The sequence below is a fragment of the Carcharodon carcharias genome, chromosome 11 (genome assembly GCF_017639515.1).
Source record: "Carcharodon carcharias isolate sCarCar2 chromosome 11, sCarCar2.pri, whole genome shotgun sequence".
Classification (NCBI taxonomy): Eukaryota; Metazoa; Chordata; class Chondrichthyes; order Lamniformes; family Lamnidae; genus Carcharodon; species Carcharodon carcharias.
In genome coordinates, this window is record NC_054477.1 from 29,641,957 (window position 1) to 29,658,219 (window position 16,263).

Sequence of the window (16,263 nt, forward strand, 5' to 3'; positions counted from 1 at the left end):
GACATTAACATAATTGACCAATGTAAAGCAGCATAGTTAAGATTACCACCGTTTTGATTTGCAAACTGTATTACCTCAACGCAGGTAAAATAACTCCTCTTTGAACGATTTTAATCAGGGCTAAAAGAATCGGAAGGAATTTTGTCCACAATTCTTGACATCCAAAGGAATGCAGAAATCAAAAACAGCCCACCTCATAAATGGCCAGGTTACAAGCAATGTTCTGCCAGATACAATTAGATTTGGATAGCTGAATGTTACAGCTCCACAACCTTACTGCTTAGTTGACACAGTGATCAGAGCAAAAGATGTCAGAAAGCACAAATTAAAAGTGGCAGAAAAACTTAAGTATAAAATATTATTTTTGGCTTCAGTTTAATATTTGTTGCAATATTCTGTGGTTTTTACATCACTTTAATGTACTACATAGAATGCATCCTTTCAGTTAATTGTTGCAGTGGTTACCTTCAATAACCAGTTCTGACCTGGTAAGGAAATGCTTCCTGAAAATTGTAGCAAACTTGACAACTGTGCTAACACAAAACAATGTCAGTTACGTATATTTTTACACACTCATGACTGGATTCTGAATTTCTCTGCAACTGTATTGGGCAAAAAGGTGATGATAATATTGTGAGTCTGTCACAGGATCCAATATAACTGTAAATCCTTCTGTAGTACAGCTACAACTTAAATGTAAATGCTTGAAAAATTCCAAATTACAGACTCTGGCAGTTAAAATACTAAAAATACTTTCATGTCTATTACAAGCAGCCAAAAGAGGAGAATCAAATATGTAGCATTAGTGAACATGTACGAACTACTTGAATTTCACTCTCATTTTTATGCCACCTCAATTCCTCAAATGGTTTGGAGATTTGCAGGCATCCATTCTTTTTATTTCATGATGCACCATATGACCCGCTTTTTCTTCTGTCAAACTGCTCCAAGCTCCCGTACATTATCTCAAAATAGCCTAAGACTGATGAACTGCCTGTAGTGTCGCACTGTGTCCACAAATTCAAAGTTAAACTTATAAAATTGCTTTTTTTTTAAAAAAAAAAATTGCAGGCACATGGAGCAAGAAAATATTCCATTCAAGTGATAGTGACTCAGAATTATGGAAGCAAGTCTGGAAAGCATTCTACAAAGAAAAGAATTACCAGATTATAACAAATGTTGTGCACATTTTACTTATTGCCTGTAATATCTTGTAACATTCCCGAAAGTCAAGGAATTTTTTAAAAATTGCTTTAATTTGTACCGTAAAGTTGGGTCAACTTTTCCTTTTTTTGGGTCAGTGTTGTTTTCGTGTGTGTTGTGGAATGGAACACTTCAGCATTTGTGCAATAGTTTCAAGGACTCCCATTTCCAGGATACTATTTATTGCAAAGTAACCCCAATGTACCTCATCCCTGCTTTAAGAGAGCATCCTCGACTACTCTGCCAGTATGAGATCTCCATTTCCCACACCTGCTATTCCTGGGATCTCAGAGTAGCAATGCCAACTTTGGCCCAGATTTTCGCCACGACAGAGAGGCTCTCCATCATGGCATAATTCCCAGAAATGGCTGAGTTTTCCAAGTCACGCTCCCGAACCTAGCATTTCCCATCATCATTGCGGGGGGGGGGGGGGCGGTGGTGTGCAAGATTGGAGTCAGGCCAGGATTTAGGCACATGCGAATCGTGGAAGCAGCTGACTATTTAAATCACCAGCTGCCTCCAGTGACCTCTGATTTCTGAACCCTAGCTGTGTGAATCATGGAGCATGTAGAGCAGACCAGGTTAAGAGGATACCCAAACTTGGTGGATTCTTTGGATAACCAGGTAGCCCTTTGGAGAGGTAAGGTCCACCTTTGGATAAGGTCCTGGGGCACCTTTGAGAGAGGTAAGACACCCTTTGGGATTGTTAGAATTAAACATGATTATCCACTTTTTAAGCACAAACTCATTGGAACTGTCCAGCTGTCAAGGAACTGTCAAAGCTGTCCAGTAAGTGTCCAAGGGTACTAGGTGAATTGGCACGAAGAGGGAAGGACAAAGGATGGTGTGTGGGGAGCATGGATTGGCATAATTGGCACTAAGTTGGCATAGGGGTTATGAAGGGCCATGGGAGTAGGTAGAGGGATATGGTTGGCATAGGAGGTATGAGGGGCCATGATGTGGGTAGAGGGGCATGAGGTTGCAGAGGTTGGCATGGATAGGCATAGGGAATGTGTGGGGGGTGGATGAGAGGTCTGAGGGTTGGAGAAGTGTGTTTTTTTAAAATGTATTTTGACAGGCTGGATCAGAGGCAGGCATTGTGCCCAGCCTGCCACCACACCTGGTCGCCTCCACATTCTGAGGTCACCCGCCTCAACTCCTATTTCAGCCTGCCCCAACCGAACATTTTTAAAGGTCGGGTTCACCGAGCTGGGAAATACCCAATTCTGCGCACCCAACCTGGGGCTGAAAATCTGGGATTGTGTCAGATTATTTTTGTGCTGGAACTCCCAAACTTATCTTGGTTGGTACATTTACACAGCTAGTTTGAGTTGGGTTATCTGGTTCCACATTAGAATTGAATAAGTGATGTGCAGGCATTGTGGCTTAGAGCCAGCATAGCAGTTTTAGGATCTATAACGCAGTGTCAGCTGTTGGGTTATGCTTTTTGTTACAGCCTAAACAGAGTAATGGTTCATTCATATTTATGAAATATGATCCACCAAACTCATTGCTTGCTTAATGAGCAGACATGGTGACGAATGTGGCAAGTTATGAGTTCCACCATGGATTTTGTTTGGAATCTACATTTTTAAAAACCTGTATTTAATAATTGATTATAACACAGCAAAAACTTCAGACATAATGTGAGTTTGTATATTTCAAGGTAAATTAATGCAATTGGTTGCAACCTTTTTGAAATTTGTTTAGAAAGGGTAGATTTCTTTCTTCTAGTCCAGTTTGTATTAGTGGCTATAGAAAACAGTGTACAAGTGATTTGTCTTTCAATGGATTTATTGGCAACATTTAACTGCATGTGTTTAAGTTCAGTTAATGATACTGGCTTAAAACATTGAGGTACAGCGCAAGACATAGAAATGTCTATAGATTATGTGACAATGAATGAAATGCTCATTAGAAATTGCATCTCTTTGCACTTTAAATTCCCAAGCAGATAAAGCAAAAGATGTAGGCAAAGTAAAATTCTCTGGCATATAAGATGAAAGTATTGGTACTTCATTAATGCGTTCAAACAAAATTGATAAAAACAGAATTCACTTGTATTGAAATGGAAGATCTTCCTCTTGAAAGTTTCAAAGATTCAAACTCCTTTTCCAAATGATTGTGGAGATAAACATTCACAAAATCAAAACTCCTTCAAAGATGATGCCCTGGATGGAAACAAGAATAAATCCAATTTAAAGTAACCAAGAAGTTGGTGCTTTTTCTTTTTTTTTGTCTATGCGTGTTCCACGTAACAAAGTGACAAACTGAAACTACTGGTTTTGATTTTGATTCTCAGGACAAAACCAATTGGGGTTCAAATTTAAAAATTAACTTTGCATACAAAGGATAGGATCATATACTGCAGAACTGGGCAATGAGTGAACCAGCAGGCTCATAAAGTGTAAATAAATCCAAAGAATTCTTCTCAACCATTTAATGAACCATATAGACAAAAATAATCCAGGCAGGGATCGTGGTCATACCGAGCAGATTTGCAGGGTTGGAGATTCATATAGATCTCATGAGCTAACTCAACCTAAATGACTGGAGACACCTTAAAATTTCCACAGGTATTACAGTCCATTTTTATACCCAATTTTTTTTTTTGTGCATATTATTCTTCACTGCAATATCAAGTTTCTGTCACAGCTATGAGCTTGTAATAAAAGCCTGTTCTCTGTAACACTGCTCAATGGTCCTTGTAGCCTGGAATATATGAATAAAATAGAAAATAAGTTTAATAGCGATTCAAAACAATTGGTTTTTGATCAGGTTCTTTTCAGATGGCCACTAGCTCAACAGTTATGATAAAAGAAAAACCATTAGAAAAATATATTTTGGGCCTTTGAGCGTTTTTTAAAAAAATGTTGACATGCGTATTAGCAAATGAGAAAAGGTTGTGCACATGACATCCAAGAAATAAGTAATGACTGAAAAAGTGTTTAAGTTGAAATACATTTATTGTTTTATGGTGTTACAGATTATACAAAGATAAGTTATTTTTAAACTATGGTTTTGATTTTATTTCACCATCTGTGATGTGAATGCAAGTCATCACCAACATTGCTAACCTACTTCTATATTGATAACTAAAGGCAAGACCCTTTTTATCTGGATAAATTTAACTGCACTTGACTTTTAAGAGGAGTTAAACTCAGGTTACTCCCGTGGGCTTTTTCTTTCAAGAAGTGTTTGCGATGGTGATGTTACCTGTATGTAGTTAGCAACTCAGCTATTTTGCAGTTCCTGGAACCAAAGAAGTCTATACCACAGGGAGAACTATTCAGCTCTCTGTGTCCGTGTAAATTCTCTGAGAACAATCCAAAACTGATCACTGTCCTGCTTTCTCCCAGGGTAAGTTAGCAAAAGTTGAAACGACACGAACAATCAAAACAACCACAACTTGACTATTTACGTCACTTGTGTGGAGATATATCAGTGAATAAAAGATTATTTCTAGGCATTGTGTGGTGTTAAAGATCGAGCACTAAACATAGCACCATGAAGTGAGGGGTGGGGTGGGGTGGGGTTGGGGGCAGCTGACTCTCCAATCTGTTCAGTCCCGGTGCTGAGCTGTAATACCGAGGGAGGCACTGAATATTCCATTTTGGTGGATGAAAATCAGAGGGAGGAGTTGTGCCTGATTGTCCTTTATGCCAAACAGTGAGCTGATGGGAGCACTGACATCAAGACTGAGATCACGCTGGCCAACCAGCCTCCCACTCAGTAAATATGCTGGATTGATGACGAATAATATGAACAAAAAATAAATCAGAATCATAGAAACTTATAGTGCAGCAGGGGGCTGTGCTTGTGTTTGTTCTTTGAAGGAGCAGTCATGCTGAATCCCACATCCCAGCTTTTTGTCTGTAACCCTGTAAATTTCTCATCCACAAGCTCCTGTTCAATTCCTTTTTCAAATTATTCATGGATCAGTTTCCATGACTTTTTTGGGGTAGACCGTTCTAGATCGTGACAACTTTGGTGTGAAAAAAATTCTCCCCATCTGCCCTCCAGGCATTTTGTCAATGATTTTGAATTCATGACCTCTAGCTATTGATTGACTCACCAGGAGGAATAGCTTTTCTCTACCTACTCTATCAAAACCTCAGCTTGAAAGCCTCAATTAGAGCATCTCTTAACCTTCCTTGTTCCAAGGAGAATAGGCCTAGCTTTTCCAGCCTCTCCTCATAACTGAAGTTGCTCATCCCTGGCAATATCTCGATAAACCTCCTCAGTACCCTTTCTAAGGCTTTAATATCTTTCCAGAGGTGTGATACCCAGAATCTAAAATCTTCAACACTCCAGCTGCTAAGAGAGTCAGAACCATCCAAAGTCTCTGATTTAAATCGGAGTATCAGATTGTTCCCAGTGCAGGGTAACTGCCCATCAGAAGCTTAAAAACTTCTTGGGCAATTCCTGTGCAGTCCTCGCAGGGTACTTTTGGGGTACAACACACCCCTCCTCTGGAGATCGGAAGTTCTGGACCCATGTCTAACTCCTGGGTAACCATACAACTGACTCCCCGCTGACCCCCACCCATCTCCCCCACAATCCTCTGAACCACCCTGACCCTCCAACTCCCGCCTAAAAATCCCCCCCTACTGAACTGACCGACTCCCGCCCCAACCCCGACCTCACCATCCTACCCACTTACCTCACACATGCATTCACTAACACAGTGAAAAACTATTTAAACGTCTCAGAGCTTTCCACTGTGTCAGTGAATGAAGGCTTAGCAAAATATAGCAGCTGGTGCTGTAAAAAGTGGACGTGGCTTTGCTTCTCCTACGATCCTGCACTACAAGGAAGGACTCCGAGAATATCTCTGAAGAGGCCTGGTTTTTAAGTCTGGGCCAGAAAAGGAAAGTTCCACCTTAGTGTAAAAAAGAGTGGCCATCCTACAGTGATTGCCACTCAGAAAATATGGCCCAATATTTTTTTTTCCATATCCTCTGCCTCTATATGAAGATTTCCCTGACTAAGCCAACCTTTTTCCCTAGCAAACCTGCTTATACTTTATGGGAGCAAAATTAACCAACACAGGGTCACAGTTTTAAGAATTCAATCCATTTCCTCAAGGCCAACAAGAGCATGGTCCTCCTCTGGTCTTCAGGCTTTCTGTCCTTTTGTAGGCTACCTCCTTTTGCAGGAGAGGGGACAGAATGTCATAGACTGTGAGTCAGTGTGTTTGGGTGATGGTTTCCAAAGCTGAATTGCTGGAGGTACGTGGAGGTAGTGAGAGGTATCTGTCAGGAGGAATTGAGCAGCTGGCAGATCTTGACCATCTGTCCATAGACGGTCAAACCCCAAGGAGGGCTCTGGGTGCCTTGGGATTATCTAGGATCAGTACCTCAAAAAGCTTCATTTTCCTAAGGAGATGGTGACAGAATTCTGTCATTTCATCCACGAAGACCTCGAGTCTCAAACCAGAGCGAGGATGGCCATTCCAGCCCCAGTGAAGATCACCATCACCTTTTCTTTCTTTGAAACTGGTTCCTCCAGATGACAGCTGGCAACATTAGCAACGTCTCACAGTTTGCCATCCATAGAAGCATCTGGGAAGAAGTGCTAGAGGCGCTCTACAGGGAAGCAGAAAATTCATCCTCTTCTTCCTGCAGGGAGAAGACCAGGATGAGAAGGCACATGGGTTCACCAGGACAGCAGGCTTCCCAAAGGCGCAGAGTGCCATCAATTGTAAGCTCTGAGGGCACCCCCCCCAACCCCATGTCAACAGGGTGTGATACCACAATCACAAGGATTACCACGCAATGTGCAGCTGATGTGCAACTAACCAAGAGAGCTCATCTCCGTGAACTCTCACTAACCTGGCAGCACCCATGATGCTTTCATCCTTAGACGGGCTATACACCCACTGTCTTCGAGCCTTCAAGGCAGACAAAAAATGTCTGCTTGGCAACAAGGGCTACCCCCTTCATCTATGGCTCATGACCCCATCCCCATCAGAGGGCCTTTAACACATGGCAATGTGGAGTAAGCCATCAGTTTGCTGAAGAAGAGATTTTGCTGCCTAACTTGCTCAGGGAGAATCTCTGCAATACACGCATGAGAGGGTCGCCATTTTCGTAGCAATGTGTTGCGTCCTCAACAACCTTGCTATCAGGACCCAGCCACCACCCAGAATCTACAGCCCTCTTCAGCAAGAGGAGAATGAGAAAGAAAGCTGATCACATGTGCAGCAGCTGCAACTAGACAAATCACAAGGTACAGCATAGCAAGACCTTGCTTCTGTTGAACACAACTTCCCTATCCTAAACAAGGGCCCATCACTCCCTCATAATACAACCATTTCAGACTCATCACAATAAGGTCTCCTTGGCCCATATCACAGGCTCATTCTCCACAGTGCCACTGTTATTCCCATAGGGTGGCACCTGAGCACTTCTAGACATCTGCTAGACAGATTGTTGGACTGCTGAGAAAGCCTGCATGCCCCGTCAAGCACTGATAGTCAAGTAAAGGGTGGCAGTTGTCTGTGCCAGGATGCCAGCATACAGAGGCTGGATGGCAGCAGCCCGAGTCCAAATGGCAGCTGCCTGGAAAATCATGACCTCTGTCTGAGCTTTCATGACAACACCAATACATTGGCAGGACACTGCCTATCCCACAATGGAAACAAACACAGCAGTCAGCAGATCCCCCATCATGGGTTGGACTGGCAGTGCTTCCATGGAGGTGTCCACCACTTCCACAGTGAAAAGGATAGGCTCCAAGCTCTGCAAAATGCCCTGTGCCACAGTGGAGCTGGACTCCTGCATGCTTCTAGCCAGTGACAAAAAGCACCAAGTATCTCAAATGTGCATGTTTATCAGCATTCTCCTGTAGTCCATCCCAGTGGGTTTCTCACCCGAGACCCCTGCAGTAGAAGGTGTGCAACCTCACCCTCTGGTGGGATTCGCAAATGAGCTGATCCATCCCCAATCCTGACTGCAGCTCACTTGTGCCCAGTGATTCACTGCATGTGATCCAAAGTTTAAACTAGCCAATAAGGTACATGCTGTGTGAGTATCTGAGCTAGTGGCTGAGAGTGTTAGATCAGATGATGGTGATTCTTCTTCCAGGCTATCTTTCTCCACTTGGTTCTCAAATTGTTTCTGGAGGAATTGAGCAGCTGGCAGATCTTGACCATCTGGAAGCACAAAAGCAAAGGGGAGGAAATGAGGAGGTCCACAGTCAGTCCATCCGCAGTTTCCATTTCCTAGGAGTTAGTCAAGGAGGCACATAAAGCAGCAACTTACCATTTTCCAGAATGGCCTCTAATGCATCTTATGCCACTGGCTCCATGGCACTGCTGCCCATTATTCTAATGATCATTTCCTCAAGGCCAACAAGAGCATGGTCCTCCTCTGGTCTTCAGGCTTTCTGTCCTTTTGTAGGCTACCTCCTTTTGCAGGAGAGGGGACAGAATGTCATAGACTGTGAGTCAGTGTGTTTGGGTGATGGTTTCCAAAGCTGAATTGCTGGAGGTACGTGGAGGTAGTGAGAGGTGTCTGTCAGGCTGACGTGCTTTGTAGGTGTATGTGTGGGTAAGGTATATAGTCAGGAATGAATGTCAGGATATGGTGCTAGATGGATGAAGGTGCAGTGCATTGGGCAGTGAAAGAGATGTGTGGTGTGGGCGTGCGATATGATGTGCACACAGATGCATTCACTCATCTTGAAGTCATTAAACTTCCTTTGGCGCTGCTGCCAGGCCTACAGTGCTAACTCAGGGCATTGATTGCCCTTGCAACATGCATCTGCTCGGTTCTTCAGGGTCAGTGATGAGTGTCTCTCCCCCAACCCCCAGAAACATGGCCTCCCTCCTGCCTTCAACTTCCAGGCAGAGGGTGTCCAGTTGCTGAATCTTAGAGCCCTCTTTTTTCCTTGCAGCAGCATGGCATCTCTTTAAGTGTCCAAAACTAATTATCCAGTACAAAAATAAAAATACCTGTAAAAACTCAGCAGGTCTGACAGCATCTGCGGAGAGGAACACAGTTAACGTTTTGAGTCCGTATGACTCTTCAACAGAATTATTAATTATCCAGTAGCCTGGAGTGCATTCCTGCAGCTTACAGTTGTTCATGATTGCACCATTCACAACTCCTCAAGACACATCAGTTTCTTTCTTCCATTTGACCTTGCACCATCAACCTGTTCTCATTCGATCTCTCCTTCCCACTATCCTACCACAGACTTTTCCTTTTGATTTCTTTCTAACCACCCGCCCCAACCCTCCTCCCTTCACATCTCTAACTTTTCCCAGCTCTGATGAAAGGTAATTGGCCTCAAACATTAACTCTGTTTTTTTCTCCAAAGATGCTGTCAGATCTGCTGAGCATATCCAGCATTTTCAGTTTTCATTTCAGATTTCCAGCAACTTTTTGTATTAGCATATAATTCAGTTTGACCGTAATTATGGAAAGAGACCAGAAAACATCAAAGGCAAAAACATTCCACTGGTGGGAGCAAGGGTTCCTGTGCAGGCCAGGCAAGGAACATGGGGGTGTGGGGGGGCAGGCAGCACAGGCTGAAGGAAATACTCAACACATGCCGTGTAGGGGATGCAGTTGGATGAGAAGGCGGGGGGGGGGGGGTGGTGGTGGTGCAGTGAGGGAAGTGGCCATGCTCTTGGAAAAACTCGTCAAAAAAGTGAGCACTCTTATGCAGCTGATACATTCAGCTGCAGCTCCATTGACATGCATGGAGTCGGGCCTCTGAAGCTTTTCTGCCCACTCAAGCAATGCAAAAGCATGAAAGTGCCACCAAATGCTCCAGAACTTTTCACCCCTCGGGCACAAACTGCAAATTAATGTGTGTATTAGGGGGCAGCAGAGCAATTGGCCGATAGGGCAAGTTGTACAATCGCTTTGCAAAAGGTGGCTATGGTGCAGTCACTGGTGGAGTTGCTCACAGCCCCTTGCAATGTATTTATTAAGGTTTGGACCAGTATCCATTATGGTTCAAGCTAACAGTGCAGCCTTGCAGTGCAGGTTAGAATGCCTGCACCTGAGCTGAGAGCACAACATGCAGTCCGGTGGCCGAAGCTGCCGCCAATCGGTCAAGAGGAGTGAGGTGGGGTTTCAGACAGCCAATGAGCACACTAAATATTGGCCAACCAAGTGGTGGCCACCACTCTTCTGCATGTGTGAAGGGGCCTTCAGACTTAACCAAGAATGGTTCTTAGTACACCTATGCTAACCCATGCTTTTCCCTCTATGATCCTGATGTTCTTCTCCTGCAGGGTCAAGGAGCCTCATGGTTTACAGAGACTAGAGAAGGAGGAGAGCGGCGGAGGCAACTGGCTCGGCAAAGGGAGGAGCAACTCCCTTCAAATGAAGGGGCGGCAGGGCCTGCTGCACAAACAGCTGAAGATCCACAGGGAGCTGTTGCTCATGTACACCTTGCTAGATCCAGGGTCTATATATGGCACCTTTCATTCCTGCAGATGACTGAGAACCAGTGTCACTGAAGACTGCACATGTCTAGGGAACTGATCAGTCATTTATGCACCTGTTGCAGGATTTGGCACCATGGGGACATGGAGGACATCCACTACCAGTGGCCATGAAAGTGACCACGGTGCTCAATTTTTATGCCAGTGACTCCTTCCAAGGCTCCACAGGTGACCTGTGCGGGATCTCGCAAGCCTCCATGCACACATGTATCCAGTAGGCGCCCGAGGGAGGTGTCACTAAATTTTGGGGCAGCCATGACTTTGCAGCAGCTTCTGATCCCTTAGAGAATGCTATCTCTGTGCAGGGACGCCCTTTAACTATGGCATCCGGATTACTGAAGGCCTGAAGCGATGGCGGAATGGGTGAATCAGAGGCCGTTCCACCAGTGATCCGGCATGTTTCCCAGGAATGCTTTATTAATGAGGCCGGGAATGGGATGACATGGAACGAAAACCCACCATTGTGGCCAGAGGGTAAAACATCCTTTCTCCCGCCCACTACCGCACTTGGTGCAAATCTGGGACGACTCCACCCTATGACACTATATCCTCTATGTAAAACCATCACTTTAAAAGCAACAGTTTGGATTCAGTGGTATATGGAGGGCTTCACAAGATACTACTCCATTTCGATATCCTTTATTCAGCCCAATCCTCCTACTTGTCCTGAGGCCTGGTAACAGAACTCTATTGTAGGTTCAGAAACAGTACAAAAGATATTTTGCTTGATATTTTTTCTTAAACATAATTCACCATGCATATGCTACAAGCAGTTAGCTACCAACAGTAGACAAACCCTGCTTGCAGTATGCAAGAAACTGCCACCCAAATCTAAAAACAGTTTACAAGTATAAGGAACCCAATAGGAGATTTGGAATAGTTTGGCTATATGGGCTGCCAGCCCACTCATCTCTAAAATTACTTTCTTACTAAAGTCTGATGAATCAATGGAATTCTTTGAGACACTTTACTGATGTCTATGATTATTTGCTGTACATATAACTAAAGTAGATCAAGAAGGAACTATCTTTGGATTCCTGAGAATTTTTAGCCTGATTAAGCTACGTTCTTAAGTAACATCGATGAACATATGTGCCAAAGGTACCTGTTCAGTGATCTGTTTAGGGAACAATCAGGAGAGCGACGGCTAGCCCGTTCCGGTGAATGTGAAACTGGACTTAAGGAAGGTTGAGGTGGTGACGTAGTACGGTAAGAGGGGCCGTGGCGGCGAAGCTCTTGTACAGCACATTCTCTGTAAAAGTACATTTGGAGTGCTTTTAATTAGCAAAAAAAAAAGCACAAAACCTAATGCCTCAGGTACACTATCATTTCATATTAGATTTACAACAAAAGCAGTATAAATTCAACACAAGAATCATAATTAAATTACATTTTATTTGGCTATACTCCCATTACCAAATAAATTGGAGGCCACTACAGCAATGTTCCATTGTGGAGTCACCGAACTGCTCAAGTTGATATCCTTAGAACTCAGCACCCCCAGGAAGTTATACATAAAATTACATAGAATACACAGCACAGAAATAGGTTGTTCAGCCTAACTAGTCCTTGCTGGTGTTTATGTTTCACTCAAGTTTCCTCCCAGTCTTCCTCATCTAGCTATCAGCATAAGCCTCCGCTTTTTCTCCCTCATGTGTTTATCTGCCCCCCCCCTTTAAATGCATCTATACTATTATCCATATCAAACATTCCAGTGGTAGTGAGTTTCATATTCTCAGCACTCACTCTAGGCAAAGAAGTTTCTTCATAATTACATGTGATTTTTTGAAGACCAAATTATATTGGTGGTCTCAAGTTTTGCTCTTCTCCACAAAAGAAAATCCTCAATCTGTGTCTACACTCTCAAAACCGTTCATCATTTTAAAGACCTCTATTAAGTTACCTCTCAGCCTTCTCTTGTTAAGAGTAAAAAAAATTCAGCTTATTCATCCTGTCCTGATAGGTGTAACCTCACAGTCCCAATATCATCCTTGTAAGTCTTTTTGCAGCCTGTCCAGTGTCTCTACAGCTGTTGTGACCAGAACTGTGCACAGTACTCCATGTGTAGTCTAACCAAGGTTCAAGTTATGCTAAATTCCTCTGTTTTTCAATTCTATCCTACTAGCAATAAACTATAGTGCTTGATTAGCTTTGTTTAAAAAAGTCTTATTAACCTGCAATACCACTTTTAGTGGTTTGTGTATTTGTTCTCCCAGATCCCTTTGCTCTTCTACCTCAGTTAGATTCTTACTTTCCAAGTAACATACAACCTCCTTAATTTTCATACCAAAATTTAATACCTCACACTTGGCTGTATTAAAATTCATTTGCCAATTATTTGCCCATTCTGCAAGTTTATTAATGTAATGTAATTTGTTGCAGTCCTCTTCAGTGTAGACTATTCCCTGCTCCCTCCCCTGCCTGCCAATTTGGTACACCAGCAAATTTTAAAATTTGACTCCAAAATCCTAATTGTTAATCTAAATTGTGAGTACCAGCACTTATCCTTGTGGAATGCAACTGTCACCTTCTGCTGCTCCGAGTAGCTGTCCTTTACTCCTACCTACTTTTTGCTTTCTGTCTTGCAGCCAGCGAGCTAATTATTCTGCTAACTGTCTCTTGGCTCAGTATGGTCTGACCTTATTCATTGTCTATTAAATGGCACCTTATTAAAAGACTTTTGGAAATCTAGATAAATTACATCATCCTTGCCTACTCTCTCCATTATCTTTTCAAGGATTCAATGAGGTTGCTTAAACAAAACTTTCCCTTTTGAGATCCATGCTATTTCTTATATTTTTGGTTTCTAAGTGTTCTATTTTCTTCTTTAATAGGGTTTCCATTATTCTTCCCATTAGATTTTGCATTGAATGGGGATTATTTGGTGAGGATTTTGCACTTTAGCAATTGCTAGCCCACAGTATTCCTGTCTGTTAAAATGAATAGGGGAATCATGGAGCTGGCGAGAGGACAAGCAGAAAATCCTACCCTGTATTTAACCAAGTGCTTAATTCACCACCCCAACCATATTCTTGTGCTAGTGAGCACATTCAATTTATCTCTGAGTGAAAGAAGTCAGATACCCCAGCTTCTTTTGTACCTCAATGCTATACCTCTATGCACATACCTGCTACATGCAAGCAGGTGCCCATCTATAAGAAACTGCGGCATCTATTGTGTGCAGGGAGTGAAATCTGGTTGATATGAACATTGTAGCATTGTTTAATACACAGGCTAAGTAATTCCAACACCAGCAGAAAGAAATGAGGTTGAAGCCATTGTATGAGTGCAAAAAAAATAACATACACTTGCCTTTCAAATCGCTCAGTACCTAACTGGCGCTTCGCCATATCTAACTCTGTTTCAAGCATTGCTGCCTTGCTCCTCAGCTGAGAAATTTCACGGGATTGAGATGCCCTGTCAAACACAATGTTAAATATTTAAACCATGAACATGACTTTCAGGAAGAAAGATGTCAAATCTCGAGTCTTTAAGTCAATGTTCTCGAGTATATTTACTAAAACAGTGTTTATAATCTGACTGACTTTCAAAGCCAGAGCCCCTGCCAAAGAAAAAAGAGAATGAGCAATCCAATTGTGAGTAGGCCAGTTTCTTCCTGTTGTGTAACATCAATAAAACATTTTCTGCATCCATTGAGTTACTGGAAAGCACATTTACTGACTTGACATAATCTATTATTCAATGAACAATCAATGTATGTTTATGTGGTCAAGCTGTTACATCACAACAATTTCAAATTAATCAATGCAGCAGTAGATGTGTACAGGTGTGATTATCAATGCTAGTAAGGTAGTAATATGCTCCACAAGTTGCCCACTTGCTGGACTGATGGCTTGGAAGCTGTCTACCCTTAGTAGCTATCACAGAGATGCTGAAATATCTCCTCTTTGTCTCTGGAATACCAACTGGGTAGAATTACAATGATTCAGAAGATAAATATACCACCAAGAATACCACAGACACAGTGGAATGTGTCATGAAAAATTGTTTCCATTTACTTAGGCTACACCAATGACGTCAGCATCAGCAAAATGTGCAACAACCTTGTCTTGTGACCTTCTCATAGCCTTGTGCACTGACCTTTGTGGTGATCAGCAACATCTTGATTTTTCTTTAAATGAATAAACCTTCCCAACAGATGAGAAGATGAATGCTATGATGAATATTTTGAGAGAAATGGGAACTACATCTGCATTTCCTGATTTCAGAAGCCTTATTTTCTTTGGTAAAAACCAAAAAAACTGCGGATGCTGGAAATCCAAAACAAAAACAGAATTACCTGGAAAAACTCAGCAGGTCTGGCAGCATCAGCGGAGAAGAAAAGAGTTGACGTTTCGAGTCCTCATGACCCTTCGACAGAACTCTGTTGCTAATGGAATCGTACCCAAGCACAGTTGCAATTTTCCCAAGAGAAAGAAGAAAGAGAGAGGGAAAAACGTGTTCTTACTTAGAAAACTATAGCGGTCAAGCTTATATTTGAAAAGGAGTGATAAGTGTTAGGTACTGCACATAGAATAAAGAACGGGTCGATGTTAGTAATGCATGAATGGTGATGATACACCCAGCAATGAAGTTGAATTTGATGTTCAATATGTTCAAATACTCTGAGGCAGCAACCAATGAAGGTATGAAGAAACTTGAACTATATGGTAAGAAACAGCAGTAACCCTGAGCTGAATTTCTAACCTCTTTTATTTTCCATCATTAAAGCCACAACTTCCATCTCCGTAAAATCACCCATCTCCACTCCAACCTTAGCCCATCTGCTGCTGAAACCCTCATCCTATTCTCAATTATTTCAATGCTCTCTTGGTTGACCTACCATCTTCCACCCAATTCCAATTTTGTTGCCATTATTCCAGATTTCACTAAATTCAGTTCAGTCATCACTTCTATGCTCACTACTGGCCTGTCATATTTTGATTTTCAAATTCACGTCCTTATGCTCAAATCCTTCTTTCATGGTTCTTCCCCACCGGCCCCACCCCCTCCAACCATCTCTATAACCAGAGCTCCAAAACCCTTCATTACCTCTGCCTTCCTACATTGGCTTCTTCTGCATCTCCTGCTTCTTTTACCCTTCTATTGGTGTTCCTGCCTTCAGTCATCCAGGTCCTAAACTCAGGAATTTCCCCCCTAAGCTTCCATGCCTCTCTAACTTTAAGATGCTCCTTAAAACCTGCCTCTTTGGCCAAGCTTTTAGTCACCCATCCTAATAACTCATTCTTTGATTCTGTTTCAATTTTGTCTAATTAACTGCCTTGCGACATTTTAAAGGTGCTGTTTAAGTGACTACATAATATTTGCAAGTAACTCATTGTACGTCAAGTACTTTGAGCATATGAGAAAAGTGGTAAGGTGCTATTCAGAAGCACGTTCTTTTTTTCATTACCTTATTTTTCTCAGGAAAAAATCTCCAGGAGGTTCCATTACTAATTATTTGGGCTTGTTTCATTAGGACAAAATAGATTAAGTGGAGATTTTATAGAGGTGCTCAAAATCATAAGGGATTTTGAAAGGATAAATTGAGAAAATCTATGTTCTCTAATAAGTTAGTAACAAGAGGGCATAAACAT

The 16,263-nt window shown here is 42.4% G+C and overlaps 1 protein-coding gene across 1 annotated transcript in view; it reads right to left on the minus strand.

Moving 5' to 3' along the window:
- Positions 1-3,282: 3,282 nt before the first annotated feature.
- Positions 3,283-16,263, minus strand: part of tsga10 (testis specific, 10) — a gene marked incomplete at its 5' end in the record, with an annotated part of 157,910 nt that continues 144,929 nt past the window's right edge. The window contains 3 exons of the mRNA XM_041198661.1: positions 3,283-3,374; positions 11,772-11,918; positions 13,979-14,083. Coding sequence (XP_041054595.1) covers positions 3,350-3,374; positions 11,772-11,918; positions 13,979-14,083 — 277 coding nt within the window. The remainder of the gene's footprint in view (positions 3,375-11,771; positions 11,919-13,978; positions 14,084-16,263) is intronic.